The sequence below is a fragment of the Crocuta crocuta genome, unplaced genomic scaffold (assembly GCF_008692635.1).
Source record: "Crocuta crocuta isolate KB4526 unplaced genomic scaffold, BGI_CrCroc_1.0 scaffold156, whole genome shotgun sequence".
In the NCBI taxonomy this organism is placed as follows: domain Eukaryota; kingdom Metazoa; phylum Chordata; class Mammalia; order Carnivora; family Hyaenidae; genus Crocuta; species Crocuta crocuta.
Genome location: NW_027531308.1, coordinates 1,152,575 through 1,166,201, shown reverse-complemented (window position 1 = coordinate 1,166,201; position 13,627 = coordinate 1,152,575). Strand labels below are relative to the sequence as shown.

The 13,627-nt window shown below is 42.4% G+C and overlaps 1 protein-coding gene across 1 annotated transcript in view; it reads left to right on the top strand.

Annotated features, from left to right (window-relative positions):
• The window catches only part of RYR3 (ryanodine receptor 3), a 373,605-nt gene that overhangs the window by 86,771 nt on the left and 273,207 nt on the right, over window positions 1-13,627 (top strand). Inside the window, exons 10-11 of the mRNA XM_077771636.1 lie at window positions 1,554-1,710; window positions 13,145-13,318. Of these exons, the coding sequence (XP_077627762.1) occupies window positions 1,554-1,710; window positions 13,145-13,318 (331 nt within the window). The remainder of the gene's footprint in view (window positions 1-1,553; window positions 1,711-13,144; window positions 13,319-13,627) is intronic.

Here is a 13,627-nt window from a genome sequence, read left to right as displayed (position 1 = left end):
AGTATTCCATCGTATAGATAAACCACATCTTCTTGATGCATTCATCTGTTGATGGACACTTAGGCTCTTTCCATGTTTTGGCTATTGTGGAGAGTGCTGCTATGAACATTGGGGTCCGTGTGCCCCTATGCATCAGAACTCCTATATCCCTAGCAGTGCTATTGCTGGGTCATACGGGAGTTCTATTGTTAGTTTCCTGAGGAACCCCCACACTGTTTTCCAGAGGGGCTGTACCAGTTTACATTCCCACCAACAGTGTAGGAGGGTGCCCGTTTCTCCACATCCTCGCCAGCATCTAGAGTCCTCTGATTGGCTCATTTTAGCCACTCTGGCTGTTGTGAGGTGGTATCTAAGTGTGGTTTTGATGTGTATTTCCCTGATGAGGAGGGATGCGGAGCATCGTTTCATGTGTCTGTTGACCATCTGGATGTCCTCTTTGGAGAAGTGTCTGTTCATATCTTCTGCCCATTTCTTCACTGGGTTGTTTTTCAGGTGTGGAGTTTGGTGAGTTCCTTATAGATTTTGGATATTAACCCTTTATCTGATATGTCATTGGCAACTATCTTTTCCCATTCCATCGGTTGTCTAGTAGTTTTATGGACTGTCTCCTTTGCTGTGCAGAAGCTTTTAATCTTGATGAGGTCCCAATAGTTTATTTTTGTTCTTGATTCTTTTGCTTTTGGGGATGTGTCAAGTAAGAAGTTGCTCTGGTGGAAGTCAAGGAGGTTGCTTCCTGCTTTCTCCTCTAGGGTTTTGATGGTTTCCTGTCTCACATTCAGGTCCTTTATCCATTTTGAGTTTATTTTTGTGTATGGTGAGAGAAAGTGATCTAGTTTCATTCTTCTGCATGTTGCTGTCCAGTTCTCCCAGCACCGTCTGTTAAAGAGGCTGTCTTTTTTCCATTGGATACTCTTTCCTGCTTTGTCAAAGATTAGTTGGCTGTATATTTTGGGGTCCACTTCTGAGTTAAGACCTCATTCTTTTAGATAGCTCAATAATATTCCTCTGTGTGTGTGTGTGTGTATGTGTGCGTGTGTATTAAAAAGGTATGGTATGTGTATATATCTATATATATAAGCATACAAACTTATTCATCTGTGGACGGATACTTGTATTGCTTTCATATCTTGGCTATTATAAATAATGCTGCAATAAACATTGGGATGCATGTATTTTTTTGAATTAGTGTTGTTATGTTCTTTGGGTAAGTACCCAGTAGTATGATTATTAGATCATTGGGTGGTTCTATTTTTAATTTTTTGAGGAACCCCCATACTGTTTTTCACAGTGGCTGTACCAGTTTGCATTCCCACCAACAGTGCACAAGGGTGCCCCCTCATTGGTATTAAGAGAGGCCACGAGAAAAATACCATGCTGAGTTGCCAGCAGACCTAAAATCCTAAAGCAATCCAGGAGACCAGTGCTTTGTCCCTTAGGGGATAAACCCCAGAGGGCTTATAAGTCTGCTAGCATGTGGAAGAAAGCACAGGAGAAATATTGAAATAGACTTAGTTTTGTGTAAATGCAGTTTCTTGTCTCTTTCATCTGCCCAGTTGGAGTGGCAGTAACATCAGATGGGGCCAGGCTTTCCGACTCCGGCATCTCACCACAGGCCACTACCTGGCCTTGACAGAGGACCAAGGCCTTATACTGCAGGACCGGGCAAAGTCAGACACCAAGTCCACAGCCTTCTCTTTCCGGGCTTCCAAGGTAAGTTGTGATGAAGTGGACTTTGACCTCATTTTAAAAGTGAAAGCTCTGCAACTTCCAGAAAGCACTATGGCTGAAAAGTAGGCTGGAACAAGATGGAATTGGAAATTCACCTTTCTGATAAACACTTTCTTCTTCTGTCTTTTGAATGTGCACCTCAGAAGAAGGTTTAAGTCTTATAAGAGAGATTTCAAAGAGGGATGAAAAGCCCCAGCAAACAAAAAGATCACAGGAGTGGGCACTGTTGCTCAGATGCCAATGAAAAATGTTGTTTAATATATTTTAAGTTGTTTTTAACCCTTGTAAGCATATGCTTCAGTCCTATAAGGCAATGATAACGTGGAGGCATGAGCTTGAGTGCTACATTTGTTTAAAGCAAGGAAGCGATCTCTTTCAGAAAGATGCAGAGAAGGCATAATTCTGAACATGACCTCAACTTGCAGTTGTTTGTACTATACAAATAAGTCACCAGTAGTTTCGTCATTCTTTCTCTATGTTGTCTCTTCTCTTAGCTCTCACCCATCCATCTCCAACCTCCATTGAAAACAGACCCTGTGGGGAGTGCTGATGCATAGGGGCACATGTACCCCAGTGTTCATAGCAGCACTCTCAACAATAGCCAAAACATGGAAAGAGCCTAAGTGTCCATCAACTGACAGATGGATCAAGAAGATGTTGTTTATCTATACAATGGAATACTACATGGCAATGAGAATGAAATCTGGCCATGTGTAGCAACACGGATGGAACTTGAGGGTGTTATGCTGAGCGAAATAAGTCAGGCAGAGAAGGACAGATACCATATGTTTGCACATATAGGAGGATTAGGGGGAACTTAACAGAGGACCATGGGGGAGAAGAAGGGGAAAAATAGTTGGGGGGGGGAGGGAGGCAAACCATGAGAGACTCTTGAATGCTGAGAACAAACTGAGGGCTGATGGGTGGGGGAGAGGGGAAGGGGGGTGATGGGCATGGCGGAGGGCACATGTGAGGATGAGCACTGGGTGTTATGTGGAAACCAACTTGAAAATAAACTATTAAAAAAAAAAAAAGACCTTGTGGTAGTTAGGTTAACTGCAACATGTAGCTTTGCCTTCTGATGTGTTTACAGGCAACTGTTTTTTAAAGACTTCTGTCTTTAACGTCCAGCAGCCAGGTTTTCACTCAGCATAACTCAGAGCTGGATCTAGTTGGATGGTCAGAATTGCATGCTGAGCTAACTTCTGACAGAGAGCTGGCTGCTCTGTCACTTTATGATTGTTCTGGAAAGATTACGCAAGCATCAGAGAGGCTGTGAACAGACACCTGCCTAGTTATCAGGGAACCCATACCTCCTGATGGGACAGTTTGACATCTCCTTTGGGGGTTTCATCTCTAGTTTTGTTCTGCTTTGCTCTTTTCCAGAAATAGATCTTGATTTGTGTTCTCAACATGATTTCAAGAAGGGGTAGTTGATGATTCTGTTCATGTAGGACTCGATGTGAAGCTGACAGCTGAATTTTCCATGGGGCAACTCAGCTTGTCAATGAATCAAAGGAACACAGTCTTCCAGCATTGCCCTGCCTTGAAGCAGGGGGCTCAGACTTGTTCTTTCCATCTCTTTTATGGTCCCGGTCTTTTTAGGCAGAGAATCCAAATAGCCATGTATCAGAGTTAGATTATTTCCATACCTCTATTTCATACATTAAAATATATAAACTTTCTGTCCTCAGATATCTCACATATCACCTTCCATCTGTTTCTCCTTAAATGGTGTGTTGACTCCCTGACTTCATTCTGGTTTTCTGAACATATCTCCTTTATCTTACCTTCACGTTAGTCTTTTAGGGTTTCCAACAAAAGAAAGATTTTAAATATAAACGTATATCTAGGTAGCAAAATATTTTGGGCTCCAGGAAGTGGTTTGTGGCAGTGTAACTTGCTAAAAGAATCAGTCAAACAAAGCAACAAAGAAGTCTGAGGAACAGAGACAAGCAAGATCACATTCATCCCTAAGACACAACTTGGACATGGGGTGTAGGGGGTGATGGCAGGTGTGGGAGTGTAAAAAAAATGGGGAAAAAAATGACTCATTATGGCGGATGACCAAGTAAATGCCTTTTTAAGAATGCCAGCTTGGCTTCTTCCCTCCTTAAGTGCTCTACCATGATCCCCTCAACCTGTTCGTGATATGCTGCCCTGGGATGGATCGGTGATACTGAGGTCTTTACTGAGAGGTCTTTACTGTTTCAGAAGGGGCTTCTCTTACTATAGCAGACATTCAGGTGGCCTTCTAGGCAGCTGGCAGAGTCCTGTTCCAAGGGGACTCTTCCCTTCCATTCCCTTCTTGGCTCAACCTTGTGTAGGATGGCTCTGTGCTTGCCATGGTCTCTGGGGAAAGCCAGAACAACTCAGAGCACCATAGAGAGTCCTTATAACACTCCTTCCTCTTGGCACCACTTCTGGCCTGTGAGCACATTTACCCTCAAAAGGCCCATTTCTTATCTCCCCAAGTCCCTCCATTTCTACACACATGGAGGGAGGCAAGCAGCTGATGACTGAAAGTCATCGAGGTACCATGAGGACAGCCGGCCTAGCAGAGCTGGATGTAAAAGTCACCCACGAGTCACATTGTCCTATGCACTTCACAGCGTTGTTACATTTCAGTGGAGTCACTAAGTTAAAGGCTTGAAATAACTCCCCGTGCAGCAGTATTCAGCCCAGTTTTGTTCAGTTTAACATGGAGGGAGCTGAAGTTACAATGACCTAGGCTCCAGGGCAGGCCAAGATACATGGCTGTGTTCCCGCAGGAGAGGGGGCTTCCCAGGGACAGAGCGCCTTGTGTGGGCAGAGTGCCTGGCATCTTAGATTGCGAAGCTATATCCAAAGTGGGAATCGATGGAGAACACAGTGCTCTGCCATTCGTGGTCCAAAGAGCTCTTGGGGGAAGAACACTAGAAATGCCTTGATTGCTCTGGAGGCTCAGCTCCTCCCTAGTAAATGTGCTTTTACCTTGCTGGATGCAGGCTCTTCTCCCCTAAGTGCGCACTCCAGTGTGCTTGCCCTCACTGGGGAGCGGTGAGGCTCCCCACAGAAAGAGACCGGTGGCTCTGTTTCTCCCCAGTGTGAGAGCCATTGAGTCATCTTGCCAGCTCTTGCCTGTCAAAGGTGCTTTGTGATGGAGCAGATGGCAGACAGTAGTCTGAGATACCTTTTCAGGATCTAAGTGGTGGCCCAGGGGTTAGGGGAACTCAGTGGGAAGGCTGAGAGGTGGAGATGCTGTGTCCTTTGTGCCTTGGTGAATGGGATTAAGAGGATATTCATCTGACCCTCTCTGTATATTGGAGAATTTAGGAAAAAGAGAAAGATTCCCAAGTGGGACACTCTGGGCTCATGTGTTCAGGGAAGCCCTGGGTTAGCTGGACTGTGAGTCACGTGGCCCTGATGGGCTTCCCACTCCAAGTTCCTGTCTGGCTGTATTAGCCTGTGACAGCTATGACTCTTAAACTGGGGACTGTGGAACAGCTGCTGGTGCATGTTAACAACTTTTGCAGGCTGCCCTTATGAGGAAGTGTCAGGTACCCTGTGAATCTTGTACACATGGATAGGACAGGGGTGTGACTGCGCCTTCATCGAAGGTGCTCAAAACTAATACTTGCTGCAGTCATTGGCCTGGCCCAGCTCAGATGAAATCAAACTGAGGTCTTTGAGCATGGAGAATAATGAGTAGAATGTGATCTTGGTCACTTTCTCACCCTCTCCTTCAGGAGGGTGATCCAAATCAACCTGGAGGTCAGGGATCTATTGTTGCCCCTGAACTACAGCGTCACAACTTATTTCTTTAATCAGCAAGTGGTGTAAGATAGAGGATGGCTTCCAGGTCACCTAGATCTGGCCTTGACTCCTGTCTGCTCTCTCTGAGACCTTCGACACAGTTCCCACTCCAGTTGCTCCTCATTTGAGGTCTGTCCTAAAAGGTTAAGATCTGATCCCTGCCTGCCCTTCCATCTTATCTATGTCACTTGGCTCACAGTTGCCTTGAGCTCTGGCTTACTAAATATTTACCAGTCCTTGAACATTTTATCTTTTCTCACTGCTAAACCTGAACCTAGAATGCCTTTCACCCCTACTATGCACCCCCACTCATGAACTCCTTCTCACCTTCCAGACAAGTGTCAGATGCCTTTTACAGAAAGAGTGCTCTTCCACGGTCGTCCATTAGGGCCCTATTCATGCTTCAGTAACAGCCATCACTCACTGGACTGGGAGCCCCTACATGACAAGGACCACATATGCCCTCCTTTTTGCACCCCAGCACCTGGCACAGTGTGTAGCATGTGGTAAGCATGGAGATTGCTTCCTGAAGGCATACATGAATGTGGTCACACACTAAGATAGGCTAACATCCATTTCATTTTAACCCCCCTCATCTTCATAGAAATACCTTGCTATCATTGTGTAAGCATTTTGGATTATAATATTCTCCCTATAAACATTCAAGGAGACAGATTCATTATTTTGAACATGAAAGTCAAATTTCTATGAACTTGATTTCACATCGTTTCCCCATTGTCTTGACATTGCAAAGCCATTCCCCAAGGATTGTCAGATAATGTGATTTAATATTTACTCAGGCATGGCAGTACTGTCTATTTAGATGTCATGTCTGCACATCAGTTTACAATGCTGAATTCCTCTCAGGGAAGAATGAATTAGTAATGTTAGAGCAAGCCTTACCACATGTAGCCATTTATTTTAGAGTTATTTTTAATGATTGTACTGTAAGTCTTGAATGGTTGAGATAGAATCTCAAAGTTCGCCTATTTTTATGCATAAGGATGTAGAGCTACCATTGTTCCCAATTGGAGGAAACTTTTCCTGGGTGTATAAAAACACTAAATTCAATTTAGTCAACAGTGATCAAATATCCACTGCATGCTAATAAGCACTGTGTTCTTGGCCAAACCTCCATGTCTCTTAAAAACTGTACACTGTTCTCTCTGCTGTATATGGAAAGCAGCTCTGTAGACTAGCCTCATGTGCCCTTTAACCTTGGCAGCCTGAATCAAGATGGTAGCTGGGCTCATGGCACATCCCTTAGGAAAACATTGTCCCTGTTTATGCCCGCCCCCTTGCCTGCTCTGCTTGCTGACTTGAGTTCTCAGTAGGGGAAGGAGATGGTATGTGGGGAAAGAGAGAAAAGGTCTAAGAGAAAACATATACCTTAAGATTCAGATATCTAGAGACAACAGTTTTATTTCATTTCAAATGAACTCTACACATAAAATCAATGATTTCTCAAGTCCTTATTGCTCAAAGTGGATCAAGTAGAGAAACAGTCAAAGAAAATGGTGGGTATGAAACCTGAGTATGAATCCTGGCTCTCTCATTTGCTGTTCAGCCTTAGGGTCTCTTTTTTTTTCCCAAAAAAATGGGGGTGAAGAAGTGTGGCTCAAAGGGTTGTTCTGACGATTCAGTGAGATGAGAAAAATGGCCTGAGAGTGTGTCTCCTTATCCATGAAATGGCAGCAGCGCTGCCTACCTCATGGTGGTGGTGTAGGAATTAAAGGAGAAAGAGAGAGGGCAGAGCCCACAGGAGAAACACACCTCCCTAATGTGGTGGGTGAGTCTGGCCCACTCACCACCCCCAGCATGCTGTAAAGTGGGAGTGATGTCCTCCTACCCAGCCAGGCTCCAAGCCATGTCTGGCAGTGTGTAATTTCTTTAAAGCCATTCTAAGGCCTCATACTCTTAAGAAATTTAGAAAAGGACTATATTCCTGGAGAAGTGAACCCAAAGGCTGTTTCTCAAGTTTTCTCCAGAGACACAGAAGAAGGAGCCAGGCTAGCCAGGGCTTTTTTTTGACGGTTTACCCCAGTGTCTATGAGTGGGTCTCCTCTTCCCATATCTGCTTTTCCTCTGAAACATTTTTGGACGATTACAGTCTGTTGGAAAGGTACTTTCTTGGCCTCTGTGGACACAGGTGGTTTAATTGTGTCAAATAACAAATTTCACTCTAATTAAAAAACATGAATTAGAACTTTCTTTGTTCCAGATAAGCTAAATACTGATGTCATTGTTTAAAAAATCACCTGTCTCTAGCCTTGTTTCTTTTCAATCTATAATTCACACTGCTGCTGGAACAGTTACTCTAAGATGCAACCCTGTGTTATCCCCCTGCTTAAAATTTTCAGTGGCGTTCCATTGCCAATACCAGCTTCTCCCAAGAGGTGCTCCAAACAATAATTTTATGAATTGTTTTTTTGAAAAGCAGTTTGGCTGCATTATGCAGAGTTCAACAGATTTTTTTCTCTGCTGTTTGCTTTTTACTGTAAGACTCTTAACAGTCCATATGATACCAGCACGAATGTTCCCTCTGACTCCTGATGCAAGAAATAGAGCTTGTCCCAAGTCTAGAGAAAGACTTTCTCTTTTCCTAGAGAAAGTCTGTTAACATAGTGAGTCTGAGAAACATGTCCCTGTGATACGAAGTTCAGAGTCCTTCTTGTTCAAGTCCCTTCCTGGATTTCAACCACACTCCTTGCCACACTATACCCATCTTATTAGAATTCGGTCCCCTGATTTCCTTTCTCACTTCTCACTCCTAGCCAAGCTCACCACAAGTGTCATTCTTACATAAATTGATCCCTAAGCCTCAGGCAGAACAAATTGTTGTCTCTCCCAAACTCCAAATGCACCTTGAACATAGACCGTATCCCCTGGCTATCATTAATGGTCTGTATGTATGACTTCTAAGTTTTATATGAGCCCAGAGCCATTTTTCCATAAAACAAATGCATATATTATCAACCTTTGAACCTTTTCATTGTAATTACTTTTAAACAGCCGAAACAGTAATACAATTAATACTTAACTGTGCTAATGGTAACCATTCAAAAAATTATGTTCAGATGAAAAATCAGCTTTGGAATTATACTTGATTTTAGATTCTTTTCAATTACTGACTAGCTACAGGACTTTGAACAAATTGCTCCAATTCTCCAAACTTCAGTTTTATCGTCTAGAGAGTAGGAGAAGTGAAAACAGAAGGACCACTGAAAGGTTGAGAGAAACTGTTTTTAAAGCATCGTGGATAATACGTACCACTTTGTAGATCCTCCGTAAATTCACACGCTGATACTGCTATGATAGGGTACTTGGCAAAATACTTTGCTCTGAGTAGATGCTAGACAAACACTCGTTGCAGTTGCCTTCCTTGTCCTTCTAGCAGCCTTAAATCATTCCAGAGAGCAGCAACTTGATCATTTAAGCCAGGTATTTAGTTGACACTTGTGATGTGGTCATGACCTTCTCATTAGGAAGTTCTTAGTGGACACAGGAGATGATGGTGATGATCCATCCAGCACCTCTTAAGCCAAGTAACCTCTTTCTTTTTAGAATCAGCTCACCACCTAACTCAGGGAAGGTTGATGGAGATCAGCAAACTGATGCCCACAGACCAATAAAACAAAAGCAAATGATGAATGGATCAAGAAGATGTGGTTTATCTATACTATGGAATACTACATGGCAATGAGAAACAATGAAATCTGGCCATGTGTAGCAACATGGATGGACCTTGAGGGTGTTAGGCTGAGCGAAATAAGTCAGGCAGAGAAGGACAAATATCATATTTGCACGTATAGGAGGATTAGGAGGAACTTGACGGAGGAACAAGGGGGAGAAGAAGGGCAGAAATGGTGGGGGAAAGAGAGAGAGGCAAACCATGAGAGACTCTTGAATGCTGACAAAAACAGAGGACTGATGGATGTGGGTGGGAGGGGGGGATGGGCATGGAGGAGGACACTTGTGGGGATGAGCACTGAGTGTTATGTGGAAACTAATTTGACAATAAACTATTTGTATAAAAAAAAAAAAGCAAATGATTTGCGACCTGTTTTAGCACAGCATAGTATGGAATACCAAGACAAGCAAATCCAAGTCTTGCCCTTGGAGAATTTTCAGTCTGGTAGGGGACAGGAAGCATGCCAGCAAAGGATTCATATCACAGAAGATGGTAAAGAGCCTTGAGAGGGGAGAAGGAAAGTGCCAGGAGGTCAGAGAAAATGCAAAGGTGGATCTGGGGAAGGCTTGATGAATGAGATGTAAAGATGCAGAGACAAAACAGGGGATAGCCAAGCAGAACGTGTGTGTCCATAAAGGCTCAGGAGAAGGGAATCTTAATATATCAAAGGAATATAGTCCAATTTGATTAAAGCATATGGTATATACGAACTTCAGAAATGAAAATTGTATCTTATAGGAATTGGGGAGTTCATGCAAAAGAGTAACTGGATTAGCCCTGTCATTTAGGAAGAGTCCATTTGCAGCAGTAGATTAAGTGCATATGAGGCCATATTCAAGTGAAAAGAGAGAGGGGAGCATTCATGCATGCTCACATCAGATCACCAACCTGCTGTCAGCCGACTTAGGCTTCCCTATCATGGGCCACTCTCATTTCTTTATTATATCCTTGGTGGAGTTTAGGTTGGCTTGGATTAGCTTTATTGTTGGTTTGTCTCCATATCTTAGTTTTTCTTAATGTTTCTTCTATTCTTTTTTGTTTGAAAATTCTTTAAGTTTATTCATTTTTGAGAGAGAGAGAGAGACAGAGACAGAGTGTCAGCAGGGGAGGGGCAGAGAGGGAAGGGAGACACAGAATCCAAAGCAGGCTCCAGGCCTGATGCAGGGCCTGAACTCATGAACTGCAAGATCATGACCTGAGCTGAAGTCGGACACTTAACCAAGTGACCCAGGTGCTCCTCTCCTATTCTTTTAATTTAGAAGTGGCCACTACAGTGACCACCATAGAACTCTGGGAGTAGATGCTGTTTTATAAGAGCAAAGACATAGACACCCCATTCTATAAACAGTAATGATCCATTGATTTCAGGCTCTAGAAAAATAGATCCTAGTATTTCTCTTCTTTTGGCAAAGTCCTATTTAAATAAACAAAAAGTGAGAACATAAATGAAGTGACCATAGTGATTGATAGCTTGGGAACATGCACTATTTTAACTGTGAGCTCTTGGCAGTCAGCATAGTTATTCATATTTAACAGTTGTGTATATTATTTTATTTGGCTGAATTATCTATGCTTTAGAGAACAGGCTGGGTAAGGAGAACTTTGCATATTTTAAGTTATGTTGCTGGCCTAAGTATCTTCAGAATTAGGAATATTTTGGGAATGAAAATCAAGTATCCATTGTTTGGAAATGAATTCTTGACCCACTGCCCATAACGAAGTCTAAATATATCAGATTCTATTTTCCTATTGGCTTTTGTTATAAAATCAAAGATAATAAGTTCCTTTAGAAATGTTCATGTTGAGAAATGTCATATTTAAAAATCCAGTCAGTGTTTCAATGTGCATTTAAAATAAGAATTTCCTTACAAAGATTTAACATTGCTCAAGATGATCCTGTAAAGGTATATAAAATAATTGGTTTTGCTGTTTTGACGGTTTGAAGAAAAAGAAATCAGACCAAAATGAAAAAATGTATTTGAAAGAAAAAAATTACTTAGCCATATGTACATAAGCATATATATTTATATATATAGCTGTATGTACATATATAAACACACACATATATATATTACTTTAGTACATGTTTATTAATAAATGGATGCATGCTGGATTCTCTGTATTAGGAATCCAAAATTATTTGAAAACTGGCCCATGCCCTTGATTCTTTTGTAGCCTGGAAAAAGGAAAGTGTCATATAAGCAAGTACATTTACACTGTGATGGGCTAAGCACGCAATAAAGGAATGAGACTGTGCTGAGGGAAATCCAGCAGGAGAGACTACTCGACCCTCACAGAGAAGGTGGCATCTGAACAGGGTGTTGAAGGATGAGTAGGAGTTTAGAACAGTGGGGAAGAACACAGTCTCTGGAGCTAGACTTCGTGGTTTAAATTTTGGTTCTTTCAGGGCACCCAGGGGGCTCAGTCAGTTAAGCGTCCTATGGGATCAGGTCATTATCTCACAGTTCATCAGTTCAGGCCCCACATTGGGCTCTGTGCTGACAGCTCAGAGCCTGGAGCCTGATTCAGATTCTCTGTTAACCTCTCTCTCTCCCCTCCCCTGCTCATGCTCTCTGTCTCTCAAAAGTAAATAAAACATTAAAAAAAAAAACTTGGCTTTTTCACGAATTCTTGAGTGACCTTGGACAAATTACTCATCTCTCTGTATCTTCTTCACTATTTTCCTCTGAAAAACTGGGATAGTATTTGTAGTTATATCCACAGCTGTTGGGAAGAGTTTCTACAAGTTAAAGAACTTAGAACACTGCCTTGTACTTGGTAAGAGCTCTGTACCTGTGTGCTATTTGTCCCTTCATTAAGAAAGAGTAAAATTGTCACAAGGAGAGGGAACAGTACTGCAGTTTTTATTCTGTAAAAAAATTCAAAATTCTGTCTCGCTAATGGCTTTTACAAATGAGCAATTTAACGCAAGATGTGGAGGAGAAATGGAGGTCAAGTAGAACCATCCAGAGGGCTTGATTAATGAGGAGGGGACAGAGTTACTGTGCATTCCAGGTCTGTTTCCTGACTCAGTCTTTTTTTTTTTTTTTTATGTTTATTTATTACTGAGACAGAAACAGAGCATGAGTGGGGGAGGGGAAGAGAGAGAGGGAGACACAGAATCTGAAACAGGCTCCAGGCTCTGAGCTAGCTGTCAGCACAGAGCCCAACACGGGACTCGAACCCATGAACTGTGAGATCATGACCTGAGCTGAATTCGGATGCTTAACCAACTGAGCCACCCACGCGCCCCCTGACTCAGTCTTTGACAGGCACCTCAGCTTGTCACCAGACAGATACCTGATGTGCAGTAACTCCTTTTTCCATACTGGAGAAAAGACAGTTGAAGAATGAAACCCGTTACCTGCAACACACTACTGAAGAGGCCACAAGAGACTGATCACCCTGATTACAGCATGACAAGGGTGGCACAGTAGCCCCTACCTGATCCATAAATCTGCTTTCTCTGCTGATCTCTAGAAAAGACTTTTATATGTTTTTAACAGATAGGATTAAGCCCTGACTTCGGGAATTTATATCAGATGACCATTAAAACTATACAGCTTGCTGAAAACAAGCTAACTGGCTAGTAAAGTGTTGATTATTATTAAGGTGTCTAGGTTAGGATGAGAACAATAGACAATATAATGGGAACGCTATAAAATCAAAACCAAAGCAAGACCCTACCAGCTACCTCCTTTCCCCATAGATTTAAGTAAGTATTAAAGTGGCTGAAACTGGGAATCCATTGACTTTACAGTCAACAGCAGATAAGGGAAACAAGCCTTTCTGAAATCCTGGCTTGGACAGGCACATCATGATGATTTTAGTATTGGGTTCCCTGGCTGACAAACGCTGCATAGATGATTTGTTCCATATGTTGGTTTCTCTTTAATCAGAAATGCCTTTCTTTCATTTTCTATGAAATAGGAAATCAAGGAGAAATTGGATTCTAGTCACAAGCGAGATATAGAAGGCATGGGAGTTCCAGAAATCAAGTATGGAGATTCCATCTGCTTTGTCCAGCATATAGCCAGTGGTCTGTGGGTGACCTACAAAGCACAAGATGCCAAGACCTCCCGCCTTGGACCTCTGAAAAGAAAGGTGAGGCTCAGAAAGACAGTCCAGAATCGTACACTGAACTGAAAGCAAGTTGGCAAGAGCAGTGATCAGGAGAATCAGGCAAACACGATGTATGTTTACTTCTTAATATTTTTGCTATTCCAAAGAGTGATTCTGTGACAGATTGTACCACCTAATTGGTTATTTTGACCCCAAGGGGAAAAGAAAAGTTAAATACATGGCAAATCTGTGAGGAGCAGGGAAAATTTGTTCAGTGCTCTCAAAAAACCCTGAACTACATAACTCTTGGTGGTATGCTGTTTGGGGATTACTCATACCATTGCTCTCTTC